This window comes from Elaeis guineensis, chromosome 2, assembly GCF_000442705.2.
Source record: "Elaeis guineensis isolate ETL-2024a chromosome 2, EG11, whole genome shotgun sequence".
Classification (NCBI taxonomy): Eukaryota; Viridiplantae; Streptophyta; class Magnoliopsida; order Arecales; family Arecaceae; genus Elaeis; species Elaeis guineensis.
The window spans coordinates 92,061,077-92,082,416 of record NC_025994.2 but is presented as its reverse complement, the minus strand read 5'-3'; the positions used below and the strand labels follow the sequence as shown (position 1 = coordinate 92,082,416).

Genomic DNA, 21,340 nt, shown 5'->3' with positions numbered 1-21,340 from the left:
AACCCCCGAGTTCACCCATACTTCAAAGACAAATTATATATTGCATTTCAGATAGGCAAATTATGCATCCCTGATGTTTTCAACAAAATTCACAGTATGTTTCCCCTAAAAAAAAATTAAAAAGAAAAAAAAATTATATGATTAAGAAATTTTAAAATTTTAAAAAGAAAAAAAAAAAAGGAAATCCAGTCATTTCACCTACATTGGAGTTATATTTGCTTCGCCTTCACCAATTAAGCCTAGGGTCGTACAAATTTGCCCTGCCGAGCCTAGGGGATGGGGACAATGCAAGACACATTGATGGAATGCTTGTCTAATTGCAGATGATAATAATGGCATTTCCGTCTGCTATATGATTGTTTTGACATGGAATCTCCTGCAACATTCATAACGATTCGTCAAAGTTATCAAACATGATGGGACCCACGAAAAAATTTTATTCATGAACGTAAATAAAGAGGAGCCAAAGAAAAGAACCAAGATGACAAAAAGAACCGAAAAATTTCACCTGTTTCGTTAGTGACCTATGGTATGTACCATTAGTCACCACGGTTACATCGATTAGCTCCATACTAGGGCAATTTTCTTGGAATCTAACAAAATACAATCAGCTATTGACCTCTGAAATAGAAAATATATATCGGTACTTTGCTTTCTAGAAGGCAAGGAAAACTTCAGAAACACCTTAAAACAGCCCACAGAAGTAGGCATAAGCGAAGAAATGCGGAATCATTCTTTACACGATGTTCTCTTACCAAAGGTATTCTCTTATCAAAGGTAAGGATTACAACTCACTCCGAAGCTCAGGCTCACAAATTAACTCAATTACAAACATTATTGTGCTTGAAATGATGAATCCTTATATCTGCCCTCAGGGTCCATTGGCAGGGCGGTACATGTTGTAGCCGTTTACCCCACTTACCAAATTAGAATATTCAGGGAGCTGGTATGAGTACCCATTGGCATCTCCAGTTCCCAAATTCAGCATTGACAGATCAGTGCGGCTATATGGCCACTGGTTCTGCATCACTCCATCAACATGGCCATTCGCATAGGCTGAAATGTCAACTTGTGAAACATGTCCCTCCCTCAGCCCATGAAGAGAGCTATTAGAAGACCCATAGACTCTCCGGAATCCCTCATCATAATATTGCTCATCTTGGTCAAACCGGCTAGAGCCATTTAACGAGCCAATGTCAGTCGCAGAAGCATTGCCAGGGAAGGAGTATTGGCGGCTGAAAGAGTGGTGGTGATGTTGGAGACCCTTTGTTGCCTTTCCATTACTTTGTTCCTCATCAAGTAAGTCATTGATGATATCAAGATGGGGGAATTCATCTGCAACCATTGCTAGTGCATGATATGAGGTAGCTCTGGAAGGGATCTCCGCTGAAAAATGTTTTGCTCGCATTTCCCCAATGTCAAGCCTCTCAACGTCACTAGCAAGATTTGAGTTGGACCGCGCATTGCTGCTGCTGGCTTCCTGATGTGAGCAGTCATCTTTCCATGGGGGCTGGCCATGGAGTGCTTCTGGCTTAACTGACCCAAAGGTGAATCCAGGTCTAACTGAGGTTTGGTCTTTCCTACCAAAGTTCTGAGGAGGAAGCACGGATGAAGATGATACAACAGCTGAATGGGGCTGAGAGTACCCAACACCTTGGCCAGAGGAAGTCGAGCGATGAGCAAAACCAGCTGGGCTTGCACCCATGGTGGTTTTACCCATTATAGCATTTCGGTATGATTGAGGAATGTAACTTGGGGCAGATGGAGATGGATCAGTGCCCAACCGACCTGCTGCGCTCACAGACCGGGAAAGTAGAGGCGCTGTTTGAACTGTGGAAGGCACAGGGGCAGTTGGTCTTGGTGCTGGGATGAGAGGAGCACTGGAAGGCCTTGACATTGCAGTTACTTGGTTCGTACTACTGGTGCACTTTGAGCGAATAGTGTGTCTTGAAGCTTCAGATCTGGAGGTGGAGGAAATTTGTGGTGACCTTGATGCTGGAGGAACTTGTTTATCATTCTGGGGTGTACTACTTGATGGTGCCTCTTTACTAGAAACTGGCTCAGCTGTGACCATAGTAGAAGCAGTGGTGGCAGATGTCATGGCAGTTGTTTCAGAGGACTGCTTTGGCTGGTGTAGAACGTATGGTGGCTTTTTCCCAGGACTAGATGAAGAAGAGGATGATTCTGCTATCCTTGTCTTAGAAGGCCTCTCCACATCAACTTGATCTTTGACATTTAATTTCTTTTGTAGAGATACAACTTCCTCCTCCTGAGATTAGTTAATGAAAGATCACAATGTTAATTAGCCTCCAACAACAGTTGACCCCAGCAACATAACTGCACTTTCAAGTGTTAAGAGTTCCATCTATATGCCAGATAAAAAAGATGAATGTTGCATAAGTACCCAAGATTAAGAATATCTCCATTCATTAGGGAATTATGCAGAGGCTTATAATATCAGAAATTGCCACCAAGAATGGGTCTTCTACTAGAGCCAAGGATGCAAAATATGCGGAAGATTTAAGAATTGCACGCCAATAATGTGCTAGGCGTTGCACTGGCACATTATGTACACTGCTGTCAAGACTTGGCATGCTCCAGCATGGTAGTATGCAAAGTATTGGCTTACAGCTGCTGTTGTGCCAGTACCATTAGGTATTTACACAAAATATAGTTAGAGTTAGGATGGTATGTGTCCAAGAACATTGTCATGCTTCCCAATGAAAATCAATGTAAGAGCCTCTCAAACAAAATCAGTACCATTAATCATGATCTAATATGTATAGAGTACCAAGCTAAAAACTGCTTTTGAAGCTCTCTTACCTATGCATCTAGCCAGCCAAAAATAAATGGCAATAATATAGCTAGTGAGCAAAAACACACCATAGAGTATTTAATTTGCAATTACAACCCAATCTTGATCCAAATATTTTAAAACAAATATTGATTAAATTTCATCTAATATGGATGTTTCTAAGCTATGGATCAAACTAAAACATGATATCATACTTTTGAAATTGTCAATCTTTTTTGTTTTTGATGGAGAAAAAGATCTTGAAAATTCATAATGTTCATTTTGAGAGGCCCATCATTGATTTTCATTGGGAAGCATTTAGAACCCAATACTCACACACACACACACGTGCGCGCATATACACACACACACATACATATACGTATGTGTGCGTGTATGCACTAAGTCTATAATATGTAATGCATGAACTTCCCTTAAATTTAACCTGTTTCAGATAGAACAGCTTCTAGAAGACACACAGGAGCTGGAAAAATGCATTGAATGGAAGTTTCAATTAAAACAAACTATGGACCATAATCTTTGGAAACACAAAAGGATCAGAACAATCACTACACACGTACATATATACGTATATGTATGCGTGCACGTATGCACTTAATGTATAATATGTAATGCATGAACTTCCCTCAAATTTAAACTGTTTCAGATAGAACAGCTTCTAGAAGACACACAGGAGCTGGAAAAATGCATTGAAGGGCAGTTTCAATTGAAACAAACTATGGACCATAATCTTTGGAAACACAAAAGGATCAGAACAATCACTTAATAAGGACGACCAAATGGATAAATATTTGTTACATAAAAAGGTGATTAGAAGGCATGTTAATGAACATTGAAGAAAATTAATGAAATTCTTGATTCTTTAGGGGAAAACACACACACACACGTATATATATACATATATGTATGTGTGTGTGTGTGTGTATTGGCTTAATGTATAATGCATAATGCATGAACTTCCCTTATATTTAACCTGTTTCGGATAGAACAGCTTCTAGAAGACACACAGGAGCTGGAAAAATGCATTGAAGGGCAGTTTCAATTAAAACAAACTATAGACCATAATCTTTGGAAACACAAAAGGATCAGAACAATCACTTAATAAGGAAGACCAAATGGATAAATATTTGTTACATAAAAAAGTGATTAGAAGGCATCTTAATGAAAATTGAAGAAAATTAATGAAATTCTTGATTCTTTCAGACAATATTAAGTCAAAGTAATAGTTTTATATTTGTCCCCCAGAGCCTTAATCAGAAGGAATCTCAAGATAGACATAATCATGCAAAATCTTTGGGAAAGAAAATGAAAAAATGTCACCATTGGTAAAAATTGAAGCAACATTGTCACCAATAACTCAGAATATTACGTGCTAGGGAACAGTGGAGAATATGAGCGGCCGCAGAGATTACAAACTTTACCATTCTACAAGTGTATTTGAACAGTCTTGCAAACAAAAGACTGGGAATAATCCATGTACATATTTAATATATCTGTTACTGCAATACTAGATGCCTATGAAGCCTCCATTTTGCTAAAAGATGACAAGTTGGAGCTTGGAAAATTAGAAAATGCAATAACAGATAATGTCATCCCCATACAACTATAACATGAAAAAATACACATATGCATGCATGCATTCGGATTTCAATTTATATGTATGGCCATAAACACATGAAATTCAGGCATCAGTTACGGCTATCCATGAAGGAACAAATACCAAATCAGTAATTTTCTTTTATAATCAAGTCCATTGATCATATGTCTCCTATAGATCTAAGCAAAAAAAAATAAAGAAACTTGAATAAAATAATCGACTCTACCTTCTCAACAAAATGCTGTTCAAACCGATGCACCTGATTCTTCGAAGAATGTACCACAGTCTCTGATTCAGGTTGGGAAGATCTACTGCTAGGGACATCACATGAACGATCAGCATCAACAGCAGTATCAGATGGTGGATTATTTCCACCATGAGTAAAACCTGTGCGCTCATGTATTTCTTTACCCCGCTGATTTTTGGCTCTGCAAAGTTAATTTTCATAAATTAAGTTATCCAAGAGTCACAGATCAACAAAACAAAACCAAAATTTTAAGTTACCTGCTGGGTGAGGCTTGGCCTTTGGTTGGCAAAGTGTTTGCCTTGTATGGTCCATTCATGACAATTGAAGGGACTGAGTCAGTTGAACACGTTGAGGAGCTGTCATCCATTACAGATGGGTTTCTCTTATCCATTTGCCCATTTTGTACCTCACTACTACTAGCTTCTGTGGGAGGCTGAATTTCTGTAGCATCTGTGTCCCAGTTGATAGTGCCATTATCTCTGTCATCTAAATCAGGCTGAAGGATCTCAGCAACTTCTTCTCCATTTGACCCATCAGATGCATCTTCCAGTGTGTCGATCTTTTCAATCACTGATTCCATCTTCTTTGGAGTGAAGTCATCCAGACCTTTTTCATCACATGGGTTTTGCTGCTGGAGTTTTTCCTGCACTATTGCATCAGACTTCTCATCCCTTCCTCTATCTTTACCTTTGCGGTTATTCCGCTTCTGTTTACCCTGGAAAAATATATGGTAAAAGACAGGATTGCATTACAACTCCAAGATTCCCTGTTGTCATAATATAATAAAAATAATATAAAAGGTAATTTAAAATGGAAGCTTGAAAGACAGGAGTAAAAAACACATGCTACTCATTTACTGCAAAAAGGTTTCCCCAGCACATTTAAAAAAAAAAAAAAGAAAGAAAGATAACATGGGAGCTAGAAGGGAGAGGGGTCATATAACATAAGCATAAGAGATTGCACAGCAAAATATTTAATTGTAAAAACAACAACTGCACATACTGCTACTTAATGGTACCAGAACCTGTCTGAGTTTGTAAAGAAAGGAATGCCAGCAAAAGAAGAACAAGCTCAAAAGATGCAGTCATTACAGGAACAAATCACATAACAATCTGATAGGCAGCTTAACAGCTGCGGCACGAATTTTAATTAGCATGCAAATGACAGCTGAATGGATCACAAATAGGCAGGTCCAGCAATGAACTGGAGATAAGAGTTCAAATTGCAAAAAGTTGACAGGTTGTCCAAGATCGAGGGGGTAAAAGCATAGCAAGATTAATCACAGTAAAACAAACAAGAGACTAAGAAAAAGGCCCAGAAAAAGGTGAAGGCTAGAAGATGGATGTAATTATTTTTTGTCGTGTGAGATTTATGAGATAAAGGGAAAGAGAAATATAGGGAAACATTTTCAAAGTGATGGTCGAGATGACAACAAGTTCTGTAGCACTAGACACTAGTGAGTGCTCTAGAAGTCATCTGCAACTTATGTCTTGGCATCACGCACATATGGTAAGGATACAAGCAGATAAGAATCATAATTTTCTCCGATAGTCAAATAAAATAATAAATTAATAATTAATATGTTAAAATAAGTCCAAGGAGGAGCATGGTAAAATCAATGACTCCATAGTCTTCACAATCTAATTCTCTTGCAAAGGCCAAACATGTTTGTCGATTCAAATGTCCAGCATGTAAACACTACATTTTCTAGTCATAACCTCTGTCAACTTGGAATATAAATCTTGATGTAGGTGCTCTTATCAGCCAATCTGTTGTAGCACTGACTGAAAGACAAGACTGGTTCCACTTTGACAATACCCATAAATCTAAAGTTCTCTCATCCCCCCTCGTCACTCCAGACTTGAGTGCATAGGCACGTAAAGAATTTGATTGCAGAGTTTCTACATATCAACCTATAATCGCGACCATGGAGTTGCAGCATAACAAAAGCTGGTCCGGGGTGCTCTAAACATCCAATCAACCATAAGAATGCCAATGAGATAAGTTTCTAGATTCATAACTGTGAATACTGCTGTCAGCTGACTAGATCAGATAGAAAAAGCAGTTCATAGGTTATGAAAATGGGAAGGAACCTGTTTTTTCTTTGCACGCTTTTCCTTCTCAGCAGCACTGCGTTTTGCCCTAAGCTCATTTTCAGCTTGACCAGCTGCTTCCTCCTCACGAATAAGCTCCTCCTGTCTCTTCAAAGCAACAGCCTCCTGGTAGGCAACTTCAATTCTACTGCTGCCAGAAAATATATAAGAAACAAAAAGAATTTAAAACAGAGAGCAACAAACTTATACAGGTTTTGTTTATTGTTGTCCTTACAAATAAACTGCGAAAGTAATAGAGCAATTACAGAAATTTTCACTTTTCACTGGTGATTTGGGACTTAATCATAATATGAAATGATGATGTATTAAGTATGAAATATTGGATTTTCAAAAATTTAACAGGTGACCATGTTGGATATCAAGAAAGATGGACAAATATTTGGAAGAAAATTCTGCAACATGAATAATTTGAACATGAAGCCACTGTCAGTGTTACTTTGTCAAGACTCAAATTAGACCCGACTAATTTGGAGCTGTAGTTCTGATCAACATGAAAGGACACATTATCAAAAAGATCTTAAAAAGACAGCATCAAAAGGTCTGATTTCTCTGAACTTGTTCCATCAGATTAGTCGGAAAATACTTATAACAGACATTGCCGAAGTAAAAGGTTGATTAAAATTTACTAGAGCATATAGCAAGGGAGGCAAGTTTGTCACCTGAAGATATGTGCTAAAACAAAAATTTCCAGAGTCCTGCGGCCCAGCTCTGTAAGGCGCCGTTCATCACGCTCAATGGAATCTTTGTTAAATTCTTCTCCAGAATTTCCATCCTGCATATTTAAGTTGAAATGCCATCAACAAAAAAGAAGCCAGAAAGATGGTTTAAACAGATGAAATGCACCCTGCATATTTAAGTTGAAATATCGTCAACAAAAAGGAAGTCAGAAAGACTGTTTCAACAGATAAAATGTACTGAACAGAGACTTAAAGATTTTGTTTTGTAAAACTTGAATCGCTTTGAAGCTAATGGATATCACATTCTAATAGCTTTCATGCACAAACACACATAAATATATACATATGTGCATGCATACAACCACGTGCACCTGCTATGATTGGTTATTTAAAAAAAAAAAGTGATGGAAGTAATGTAGCGAGCAAATCTCCCAGAAAAAAGACAGGATTAAGGGTAAAATTACTTGCATGGAAAAGCACTCAAAACGTTCCAGTGATAACATTTTAAGAAGGAATGGGGTTTGAGCTGAGATCATTACTTTGCATCACAAATATGATAAATGCAAGGTGGATTTGCTGGTCAAGTCATTACTCAGTGGTTCTCAATGTCCTTTTTGGGACAAAAATTTAGAGCTCACTAATCTATACTGTACCAGCAAAGCTGCAGCTGCACACACATCGAAGTAAAGGCCTGGAAAAGTGTGAATTGCATATAGACTAAAATAACTTAACATAACAACAAAAAAATTAAATAAACAAAAAAAAGTAAATATAATTAAGGTATAAAATAAGAGAATAAATAAAATGTATAAATATTATAAAAATTAGAAGACACTTGATAAATAAATGTTATCCTGCAAAGCAATGATATATCTGGAACTATTCATTTAGTTAATTATGTATATGAATTGTTCAAAACTTTGTTGTTGACTTACATTTTTCTCTCTTGTTATGTACAGACGAAAGTCAAAAAGCACATAAATAGGCAAAAGAGTGTATACAATGTACAATGTAATCTTAGACGCAGTAATCAAAATTTAAGAAGAATAATGTAGAGAAGTGCTCTTTGAGATAAAAATGAGAAATTGATTGGTAAATAGTGTGGCATCTATATTAATGCAAAAATGAGATTTAAAATAATTTGATCAGCATAGAGGAGAAGCATCTATATTGTTTAGTAAGATAAAATATGATCCCAGTTTGATTGGAATAGTGGAGAGGTATGTTTTTTCATAGTACATGGGATATGTATGAAATCTTCTTGATTGGACATATAGACACCATATTGTTTTTATTCTTCAAATTTTGAATGTTCATAACATAAGCAGACACAGAGAGATAGAAAGAGGGAAAATAACATGTCAAAAAAAGGTGACAATCAGGTGTTTGATCAAATTATTATAACATGTCAAAAATCAAAACCATAAGATTGGTCCATGAAGATATAACTAGAAAAAGGGGGTAAAACATGAGAAGAAAAAAAATGTGCATCCAATAGCGGGCAACCAATCAGAAAATGTTTGATTTTGTTCATTCTTTTGTTTTATCTTTTCGGTCTAATTTCTGGATGTCAAAAATGTTAGTCATGTCATTTCTTACCTTCCCTCCAGTACAAAGCTAATACCTAGTACCTTATTTGCTGTGTTCCAAAAGCAGAGCATCAGTCAACAATTAGACCACCCAATGCAAAGGCCAGCGAATGATCTTAACAGCAGCTCTGTGCTATACAGTTTCAAGGTCAGAAAAAATAAAAGATATCTCATTTATTTCAAATCCTTGCTAGATTTCTAAGTAGCTAGCCTCCATAAACCTTGAAGCTGTGTTCTGAACCTTCAAGTGATACAGAAGAAGGAAATGTTCGTGTGCATGTCTGTGTATGCATGCCTGTGAGATAGAGAGAGAGAGAGAGAGAGAGAGAGAGAGAGAATTGCCATGGTTGGGCTAGTACAAATGAAAGGCAGGGTGGAGGCATGAGGCAAGAGGAGAAATAAGAAGTTGGAGGAGAGTGCAGCAACAACTCAAGGATGAGCCACAGTTACATCCACATGGTGGGGGAGCCTGGGAAAGCTAGGCATGGATCGCTATGCAAAGTCCTCGTGCAATCAGAATGGGCATTTTCGCCTATCAAACACTGCATCGATATAACAAGTCTCCTATCCTAATGACACGGACATTCCAGAAATTTGAAGAATAAAGAAGATATGGCGCCTAAACATTAATGCTTTAATAAGATTCCTTTAATATCTCATCTTACCACAAATATGGACCTCTCTTGCATTCTGATCAAGTTCTTGTCCCATCCCAAATATAGACACCTCATCTATTTTCCTCAAGCTGGGTTGATATCAAAGATTCAGATCCCAGCGGGACATCGGGTACCATCCCATATGTCAGGACAAGATTGTCCCGCTAGCGTCTCAACATCTCGATCAGGACGCTTTGGGACATCCTCTGTCCCAAATATCGAGAATGGGCGGGACGGCAGCACGTTCCATTCCATGAGAAAATCGAAACAGTTCTGTCCCATGGGATTTAAAACCTTGGTTGATATATCTTCTTAGCCTAAAAATATCTCATCTCTATTCCAACAAAAAAGGGTGGGGGTGGTTAATATCTCATCTGATAATGAAGATAAACAGTTCTCCAGGGATGCACATTAGGGTCTGGCAGCCCACGGGCATGCTCAGAATGCAAACTACAATCCAAGCAGGCCAGTTGCCAGGCAGATATTGTTTTGTGTTAGACAAAAGCTTGGATCAAAAATTTCACTCCAAATAAAAAACAGACCAGGGATGGGCCACAGTCTGTAAGCCCACTATCTTGACCAATTCCAACCAAAGTTTACATAACATCTAGTATGCATATGGGGAAACATAGTATAAGCACAACTCACATAATTTGAGCAAAGGTTGGTCAAATTTCAGGGGACTTTTCTTCCAACCTGGTAATGTATGCGGATCAAGATAGTAGTTTTTTTGTATCACCATTGTGATCAAAAAGGGATCAGTCTTAAATAGAAGAGAATTACCTTTTGGTATCATCCAGATTGGGCCAGCCTGATTGCAGCCTGACATCACGTCTAGAACATTGGTTTGGGCTTTAGACCAAAGATGTTGGACCAAATACAGCCTGACTTAAGCTCGGACCATGGGCTTCGAAAACAGGAGCTAAGTCCAAGATCACTAGTGGCCTGCCCAAGCAGCGCAATTTGCAGCCCAATACCTCCCCTCTATTGCATTAATATCTCATCTTATAGAAAACAAAGATGCCTCCACTCCATACCATTAAATTTTAATTTTATCATAAATATATACGCCTCTCTTTTTCATCACTCAAATTGGTATCATGACCATACATTAAGATTTTATATAAGGTAGATGGATATACAAAATTCTGGTTTGCAATCTCGTCTCAAGACAGATAAAATATGCTGATTTAATATCAAGTCTCTCTCCTTATCTCACAGACATTCGAAATTAGAAGAACAAAAGAAGATACAAGTTATTTTTCTCTCTTACTTTCTATTTATATTTAATATAAGTTCTCTTTTTTTCCAATATTTTTCTACTTTCTATTTTTGTATTTTTGATTGGTCTTCCATTAAATCCTTTATTTTGTATGTTTATTTCTTGTATTGTTTTCTAGAATGCATTTTATGTTTTGCATTTTATTTTTATTTTTGTTCTATAATAGTTTTCTTTATTCAAATTATTTCTTCTTAGTTTATATGTCATCATTCTTAACAAAAGTTAATAATTTTATAATTTTTCCTCAATTTGTATTACATACGTTCATTTGCTAGTAAGTTTGACAATTAAAAATTACTCCAGCTTCCTTTTGAACTGGTTTTAACTTGATAGAATGATGTGGTTTCGTATATGAAGTTATTCCTTGATGAAAAGGCTGTGGATCATCATGAACATCTTATGTTTTTTTTTAGGAAAAATGCAGTATCTATGACCAATTTAACTTTTATTAGGAAATCATAGAATGAGTATCTGAACTAGTGGAAATATGAAAGGGCCACGTTTTGCAAACTTACTTTTATTAAAACCAACATAAATCTAAAAATTAGTTGGAAATTTATTAATCTAGTCTAACCGAATTTGTCCAAATTCTATTAAGAAAAACCTGGTATATAATCAGCTAAATAAATTTCAAGGTTGTCTTGGATTATCCTAAACTACATTAAGTTTAAAAATGTATCCCCTATTGTTCAGGTTTGCTTTCAATTGAGTTTGTTTTCATTTGATCATCAACTTTTACCAAAATTGTTTAATATAAATCTTAAAATGAATATGTTATTAAAAAAACACTTGTTTGGTTGCCCTTCACAAAACTATTATGTAAAAATTGCACACGGCAAAACCTGAAAAAAAAGTAGTAGTATGAAACACATAACTTCAATACAGAACTTGAACATGTCAATTCACTTCCCCACTAGCATTTTAAAGGACGAACCTAGAAATGCCTTCAACAATCAATTGGGCAATGTGTGCCCAAACACAACACAAGTCAAAAAGAGCATAAAGAATCAGATTAGGTGACAGGTTCATATCTCAAACATGAACATGACATCCGTGGATGATCTGAGTGACATAAAGCAGGTCAGTTTTGATCATGTGAAGATGGATGCATTTCAGGAGCAAGGGTCAGGCCTTTCATATACTCGACAAAAGCCCTACATGATAATGCCAATTGTAGTTTGAGAACAGTTTGCAAAGGAAATAATCAGGAGTGGTGTAACCAGATCTGCTGACAGGTTCATACATCGGACATGGTATACATGGATGATTTAAGTGGCATAAAGTGTGCTAGCTTTGATCTCCATTTTATTTTATAACATGAAGATGGATTCACTTCAACCGTAAGGGTCAAGCCATTGACATACTTGACCAAAGACCTATATTCTAAGGCCAAAGAGCCAGGGCAATCCTTGCAAAGGAAGTGACCGTAGTAGATAAAGACATATAGTATTGTCAATAAATGGTTTTTTACCCACAAAATATCTCAGATGCAACAAGTAGCCTAAACAAGACCCTAGTTACAATAGCCAGCACAAAATCATGCAGAAACAACAGAAGTAGCAGATAATGTAATGAACAAAAAGCTAACTAAATCTCTTTTAACTTGGGAGCCATAGCACACGTGCCAAAGGACAGCATTTCATAGAACCATTTGGAATTTTATTTGTGCCATAAAACTAAAAAAATGCAAACCAAGTGGTTCTACCATTTTTGACTGAGACCAATCCATTTCAGCTGAAACAATTTAGTTTTCGCCCAAAATAGTTTGAATGAGTCATTCAACTGTAAAAGAAGATCATATTAATGGTGTACCAACCTTTGTACGGTTCTGTGCACACTTGTCATCTTTAGGAGGCAAAGGCTGATTGGGTAAGGGCTCTGAAACTGCTCTTTCTAGCAATAGCAACACATCATCAGCCAGCACAAACATATCTTTATCGATGAGGACCATTGAAACTGGTAACTCCTCCATATCTATCAGTTTTGCTCTCCCTTTCTTGTTCTTGCTCTGGCACTCTAAAGCCTTCAGCCCACTGTAAAGAGAATCCATAACTAGGGTAGATGTGACTTCTTTCTCTATGAAAAAATGCTTAACAACTATTTTCAAGACGGCATCTGTTTTGTCTCTTGACATGCGTCGTCTAGCACTTGGGTCAATTCCAAACCAGAAAGCACAAAAACTGCATCACCCCAAGCAACAAATCATAAGCATGCACCGAATTTAAGAAATACATAGTAGCAGTTACATGTAAGAAAAACCAGATGTAGCTAATTATCTATTTTAACTAAAAGGTGGCAGTCAGACAATTTATATGGAAAATTGAAAGTATAAGTGATATGAGCCTACCTTGACCACCTTACTTTATCCTCCATCAACTTGCTGAGCTTTCCTCTCCTCTCTTCAACAAAACGTCGGCAGATTTGTTCTACATTTGACAAATATACCCGAACCAGTTCTCTCCGGTATTGACGATCTAGGCAACGAAATGGGCGGTGTGCTTTCTCCCTCAAATACCAAAATGCAGAGACGCAGTTATGAAAAGTCACGGTGGTAGATTGCACATATTCCAAACGAATGAATCTAAGATTAAAAAAGGTATACAATGCAACACCCTCCAACCGAATGCAGATGCTTATAAGTTGTTGCCCACTGTTTTATTTGCACATCCATTTGTCATGAAATATTGGACATAAATATTTTTTTCTAATTAAATTGATATGAAGTTAGACATGAATACGATATTTAAGCTCCTCAGCAGCTTTGGATGGTTCACCCATAAAAGATGTTAGTTTCTTTTAATCAGGATAGCAATTTCTTCAACTTATGACATACATTATTATTAATTTGTTCCACGATATCAAGATCCATGTTTGACTTCTTTTCTTCACCTGCCACAGGCATGATACAAATACTTGAATCCTTCAACTTAAATAGCCTTAATCAAAATTAAGATACTAAGCAACTTGACTATCTCAATGACACTACCGATCAACTAACACACTCCTCTTGTTACTCCTGAATGTAGAAAGGGCCCACTATTAGGCATGTACCCTAGATTGCAAGAGAACAACCATGCAACACTAAACACAGCCAAAATATTGAAAGCCAAAACCTCGATTTTGTAGCAAGACATTCTTTATCCACACCATAGTAGAAAATTTGGCCAAACAAAATATACAAAATTTAAGATCATGCCGTAAAATAACGAAGGTTTGAAAGAGCCTAAGAAATTGCAAATAAGAAAAATAAAAAATAAGGAAAATGTATATGATAAAATACTATTTTACAAGTGCATGCAGAGCAAGAAGAACTGAACCAACAGAAGCAACCAATGGCAATAATTATTAAATAATAATAAGATCTTAAGATTTGATGGAAATTATTTAAGAAATCATAAATCAATTCCATATTTAACAGAAAATAAGCTTAACCAGATGCTTTATTAGAATAAGCTATCACATAAATTTCAAAATGAAATGATCGCATTCATCAAATCTCCAAGTAGACTATATATAAAGTTTGTATATAAGTAGAAATGATGCATTTTGTTATAATCTTAGCACCCATTTGCCACTCCATTTTGCCTTCCTCAACATGATGATCTTATGCCATTTAATACTAACCATTCCAAAATGCTCTATGTCATATAAGATTTCATATGATATGTGGATCACATGTTATGTTTCAAGTGAATATAAAAATCAATTAAAAAATAATAATATATATCAATTGATATGATATGTGAATTGGGACTTTGTCCCAATAGTCACACCACTCTGCTTAGCTACCAGAGGTTCAAGGTTTGAATCTGGGGTGCATCCCTAGGCACTTGGGCCTGGCTAGTTAAAGTGTGGGTGGGTCTCCCTCCCTTTCTCCAGAAAAGAAACAACAACAGAGCAGCAAATTTAAAATTAAATAAATAAAATACCTAATAACTTGAACTTGAGCTTTGATAACAAGAGTGTCAGCAACAATAAAGCCATCATATACTTTCGACAACTCCATAAATTTTTTCCATCCCCAATCATGCTCTTTCTTCCAGAATCGATGCAATGTGTCTGCAAGACATGTTTACTAGGATAAGCTCCTCATGCAATTAAACGAAACTAGCCAGAGCAAATTGCAACATTAGCCATTAGTAAATATGTCTCTAATATTTGACTAACCTGAATATTTAGATTTCTTGGGATCCTTATTCACTACAGCTATCGTAAACTGCGCAAAATGACTCCATCCTGTTAACAGACATAAACAGAAAGCAGAACATTTTAACATAGGATCGGGGCATTTCAGAACTCAATCTGCAATGACAAATAAGCATAGCATGGAACATGCTGCAAAACCTGGCAGAAGTTTGTCATGATTGGCAACACAAAGAAATAATGATAGATGATTGCAGACATCACATCCCTGTGGGTAGATTAAAATGTACCTGAAAAAGCAATTCAGAAATTTCCAACTGTCAATAGCTTATCAGTATAAAACAAAACAGCACATGTTAAGATACCCCCTATAGAAGTATGCATGCATATAGAATGCTTGACCTGAGCACTTAATTGCTAAATACCTGGGATATCATACTCAACAATGGCCCCTTTGCAAATGGGGATGTCACACAATTTGCAACTATTACAAGAGCCTTAAAATGCCCTGCATAAATGAACTTTAGTGCTCTTATATGACAAATATCCCATTAAGTTCACATACATTGCCCATGCAATAAAATGGTCATCCATCAACCAACAAAATGTGTCGTGGATTCCTAGGCATTCATCCATTAAATAGATTTTTCATGCACACTGACTAGAGAGATGGCTCAAACTATGATGGTACGGTTACTACAAATTATATAACAAAATTTTAGAAGTTTTAGTTGCTTTAAAAATTAACCAAAAACGTCTCAGTTTTTTAATCTAAGAACTGAAACAAGCATTTTCCTATTCAGATCTGAAGCATCATGATCTCAAACGAACCATGACATGTGTAGCATTTTTATGTGATCATTAAGTCTGGTATATTCTATTATCCATGAGGAATATTCATGATTAATTTGAAATATACTTTGTCATACATTAAACAACCAATATGATGTTATTGTCAGAGTGTCTTTCGGTTATTAAATAGTGTTCCCCTACTATTTTTACATGAAAATTTTTCCTGAATGATGTCCAAAAACAGCATAAAAGATTTCATCCAATACTGCCCAGAAGGTACTTGGGCACAGGTAAGATTGAACCTTGGTTTCCAATGTGCAGATTTCTGTTGTAAAGACATGTGAACGACATACTTTATTAAAGAAATACGTCCTAGAAAGAAAAAAACTGTTCACAGAATTAAGCAAGAAAGAAAGAGAAGAGTATGATGCCGTTGGACTTTTGAGGTTACATATAGCATGCTTGTAGGAGAGACAAGAAAACTGACAGTAAGGATAAGCAATACAGAGGAGTTAATAGTCTTATGCACCTTACACAATCTCATTATTATTTGAAGTAAGGTGCAATCACAACTCACAACGATAACTACTAAGTTGATCTGAGAATACTGCTAGATTAGTGAGGCCTTGGAAACAAGGATTAGCTGTATCAGGGTATAATGACAGCGCTTACAATATATGGATTGTCAAAAAAAAAAAAAAAAAAAAAACCTAAACCATTGAAACTACCAAGTATAAAAACATTATGCCTTCTGGGTAATGAGATTATGGTGTAGATGAGTTAGACAATAGGAGTGAAATCAAATTAGCATGTGTTAAAAGTCTTACACAAGATCTATAATGGTGAGTTGGTTGATTACTAACATTTAGGCTACCAAAAAGCATACAAATTACACTACATATATTCATACTAGAACTAAATACATCAACAAATACAGGTCTGCAAAATAGGTGGGTCAACACAGACCTAGTTGCATGTCTGTACAAGGCAGGAAAGTAAAGGATTGCAAAATGAGAATGACTAAAAAGAGTCTCATACCATTTGTAACCACCAACTTCAAATGCATTACTCCGCAATTCTCTTTTGTTGATTTTTGAAAACTCTTCTATCTTCCATGTAAATCTTCCATACAAGTCAGAAGGCTTCGGTCCTGAAATAGAAGTTCACATAAATAATGTTAACAACATCATACACCTCAACCAAAAAAGCAGAATTACAGTATCCTATTTATTCTTTTCCCACAAAAGAAAAGAGCTTAGCCTCAACAAAAAAAAAAAAAAAGGAAAGAAAGAAAGAAAAAAGCGATTGTACAAGTAATACTTCCAAGAACTGAATTATGAGCTATTTGTGGTCCACTAAAGCAAATATATGCCAACAGATGCAGTATTACGCCGTCAGATAGTAGAAGAAAGTTGTCAGGCAGTAAAGGTCGGCCACAGTGATTGTATTATACAATAGATTAGCTAGGCCAATTACCTGCAGCATACTAACAATTACAAAAAAGCTGCAAGCTATAGTATATGAAATCATTGAACATATTAGTTGATATTTGATAACAATGCAAGCTTCATCAGAATATGTTCTGTGATATCTCAAGCATCAGTCATTTAACCTCATGTTTCTGGTTATTGAATTGCATGTATCAATACAAACAGCGGGATACAATAAGAACCAGGTAAAATCAACAACAATGTTTGCATATAAATAAGAGATCATGCAAGATTTTTTTTTTTTTTATTTAAGAAGTGGGCTGCACCTTTGCACCGTTCAAACCCTAATTTAATATTAGACTTGATGGTATCATTAGGGTCATGGCTTATCCTGACTAGCTATTTTTGACCAACTAAGACTTTATCTCCTTTTCAAGTCTAAACGAACCTTCCAAATCTTCAACCTTTCAATAAATCCAATCATAAGTTTAAAGCTAATTTGAAATGATCTTTATTTAAGAAGTGGAATGGACTTTATTCAGAAAGGACAGTCTGCACCTTCATACCATTCAAGCCCTAATTTAATAATAACACTGATGATATCATTCCAGTTATGGTTTATTCTCATTAAAACTATTTTCTGACCAACGAGAACTGTATCTCTTTGTTCTTATGAGTCTAAACCATGACTCTTAGGGGGGCTCCAAGTTTTCAACCTTCTAACAGATCAAATCCTAAGTTTTAAAAAACTAACTTGAAAAGATCTTAATTCACATCAAAAGTTTTGCTCTTTGATGTTTAGGAAGTTCAGATTATACAAACTTTAAAATTAGGCAAAATAACTATCACCTTTCCCAATATTACCAATTTATTCTGTAGTAAACTTATAATTTCTTTATGGCTTCTATGATGGACTCCATGACCTTTTGATGTGTATTAATCAAAAACATGTCTTGGACAATTTCCAATCCCATGGTTAGTAGTTCCCGTTACAATGTATACATTTTCGACCAGGTGAATACTTTGTTGACTACTACATTTGCCCTTATTCAGTGACCCCAAAAATTTTCTAAAATATAAATCTTATTTTTAGCTTAACAGTTGACATATAAACCCATATTCTTAGCTACATAAATTTCACAACAATTCTCTCCTTGGAAGTCCTTGACCCCTCCAAGTATCAAGTTTGAACTAAAAAAATCCAGACCAACAAAGGATACAATCTGAAGAACACCAAGCCAACTCCACTATTTTCAATACTGACTTTACACTTCTATGGAATGTTTGAAGTTTGTGGTGTCAAGTTTCTAATTTGGCTCTCAGATTTTATTTTGCAGATAGTAAATGATGCAATTTGCTATATCAAAACTTACTTCTTTGCTCTTAGCTTGCTCTTTTAAGGAACCGGTAATCTTGAAATGTTGATGCCCATTCAAATGAGCTTATGTGAAACTTGCACACCCTACAAATGTTTTTTTTTTCTTTTTTCTTTTTTTTTTGTGTGTGTGTGTGTGTTTGTGAGAGAGAGAGAAGAGATGCTCTCTAAATATTGTCTTATGTTTTAGCATGCCAAGAATTCAAGACCAATTCATAAATGACTGAGATCAAGTTGATTTCCGCTCCACAGCTACTGAATCCTTTCCTTTCAAATGCCCTTCTTAGTGTTGATTATTGACTTGTGCTCCATAATGAAGCCTCTTTTCTACCAAAAAAAAAATTTCTTGGTTAGGTGATTATTTGATTTGATTGTTAATTCTGAAGTTCATGACAACATGAAAACGATGAAGCACCATCTGGCTTTCTGTAAAACTCGCAGACTGCCTATTACATCAACTAAGAGACATCAAAATCTTCAGGTATCACCTAGAAAAAGGAAAACAAATATACAAGCATTTACAAATTATAGCAATGCATTTTCGTGATCAGTTTAGGTACAGTGAATATCCAAATAAATGTTTCCTTCTAGTGCATTATAACCACACAAACAGGCCTGTGCAGGCAAACAGCTCGATTGGTTCAGGCTATTCTTCACTTAGAGCAGGACAGGTAAATCCTATATGGCATTCCAAGCACCCATGCAATATCACTAAGACGTGCCTTGCGTGCACCTATCACTACATCCAACCTACGGATAGACCCATCTATCTCAGACCGGAAGCATCCATAATCCAAATTCACAAGAAACCCTGTGTACACAAGATGACCTCGTGCAAGGAAGATTCAAACTACAAAGATATATATGAAAATTATCATGAACAACACAGGAGTAGAATAACTCACCACAGTCATCCTCGTCATCAGTATCCCAGAAAGGAGGTGAAGTCGAAGGTGTTCCATTCTCAACCTGCTCGCAAGAACGCCATTCTGCAAGAGAATCCCCAGACTGGCAACGCTGCTCACTTAACATCTCGTCTGTTGATGAAGACCTACCACCCGTCTCATAGTCCTCAACCATTGCACCGGACATTTCCCAATCAATTATTTTAACTTAAACGTAAATAACTCCCCCCTCTCCTTCTTCTTCACCTGCACAGATCAAAACTAGAATGAGATTCGAACCACTTCGTAAGAGGGAAATAAAGAACGAGACCAAAAGAGTTCCCGGAACGGGCAGTGGGCATTTTTCACAAAGATGCCGTTTATTCTTGGGAGATGCCCGTCACACCATCAACCAACATCTCATATAAAGGTGAAACGAATAATCAAATCCCAATTGAATCAGCCATCTGAGCTCAAAATGCCCCCAAAACCCAAATTGGATGCCAAAACCCCATCGAACACAGAATTCCTTCACCCTCGAAACAAAACATTAGGAACTCAACAGTGAAGGAAAAGAAGGACGTTTAAAGAGAACACAAAACGAATCGTGTCTGAAATCCAATCCAAAACCCTCAGCCCCTCTTCCAATCTCCAATCGAGAACAACTTCTAGACCCAAAACCCCAAGAACCAGACGCAAAACAAAAATCAACGGAAGCAGACATCTTTCAACACATCGTCCGATCAAGGGGGGAAAAAAACGCGATTTTGGAAAAACCATCGAGCCGAATCCACGAAAATCCCACGGATTCTAGGAATCGACGACCAAAACCCACCGGACCGCAGCAAAAGAAGCCCCCGGTGAATCCGAGACGAGCCGATGGGGGAGACGGCAGGCCCGGACGGGACAGGGATCTGGGAATCGAGAAGAACCTTGGATGGCGCACGGCGACGCAGCGGAAGAAGCAGGAATGACGAGAGAGCGGAAAAAAGGGAAGCCTCCTCCCCCTTCCTCCGTGCGACGGAAGGCGAGCGAGAGAAACGGGAGACGGAGAGAGGCGATAGATGAAAGAAGAAGAGGAGAAGAGATTGGGGCCGGTGAGGGGCGAGAGAGCGCGGAGAAAAGAGGAAAATGGCAGCTGCTACAAAATTATATTGAAAGATATCCGGGCGAGGGCTTCCCTTCTTTTCGCTATTTGGGAAATAACAAATAGGGCAAGGGAGAAGAATGAAAATCGCAAAAATAATATATATATATAGATATAGATATATATATACACGCACACACGGGGCAGCGGTAGGTAATCCTTTTTCCAGCGTACAATTATGGGTGGTGATGGACGGCACGCGCCCATCGCTACATCAAAATTGAGAAAAATTTGAAGGAATTTATAAAAAAATAAATAAATAATTTCATATGAAAAAATATTTAAAATAAAAATATCTAAAGAGTTGAAATTTTATTTGGACTCTTCCAAAATCACGTTAAAAAGGAAAGAGTGACAAAAAAAAAAAAAAAAAACATACATAGCCAAAAAATGAAAGATATTTCTAGAAAAAATATAAAGAAAGAAAAATAAGCAAAACCAATGAAAAAAATAATAAAAAAAAATAGAAAAGGAGACAAAAAAATTATAAAAAATTTATAAAAAATTAGAAAAAAATTAAGAAGGCTATACTAAAAAAATATATATTTTAAAATTGATGTTCAAGGAGTTAGAATTTTATTTAGTTTCTTCA

At 36.5% G+C, this 21,340-nt stretch overlaps 1 protein-coding gene across 3 annotated transcripts; it reads right to left on the bottom strand.

The window, feature by feature from the left end:
* Positions 1-614: 614 nt before the first annotated feature.
* Positions 615-20,761, bottom strand: LOC105053179 (TNF receptor-associated factor homolog 1a). Of its 3 annotated transcripts, none has more exons than XM_073252186.1 (13): positions 20,437-20,761; positions 19,623-19,868; positions 16,951-17,062; positions 15,322-15,410; positions 15,145-15,213; positions 14,907-15,036; positions 13,325-13,483; positions 12,794-13,157; positions 7,433-7,545; positions 6,753-6,900; positions 4,917-5,374; positions 4,639-4,840; positions 615-2,269 (listed from the first exon to the last, which is right to left on the bottom strand). In XM_073252186.1, exons 2-13 carry the CDS (start codon positions 19,807-19,809, stop codon positions 872-874), a joined length of 3,429 nt encoding a protein of 1,142 aa, XP_073108287.1. In that variant the 5' UTR covers positions 19,810-19,868; positions 20,437-20,761; the 3' UTR covers positions 615-871. The 3 variants fall into 3 exon arrangements, with proteins under 3 accessions (XP_073108287.1, XP_010932555.1, XP_010932573.1); XM_010934253.4 differs by having other exon boundaries at positions 6,753-6,903; positions 20,534-20,699; XM_010934271.4 differs by having other exon boundaries at positions 20,534-20,699.
* Positions 20,762-21,340: the final 579 nt, after the last annotated feature.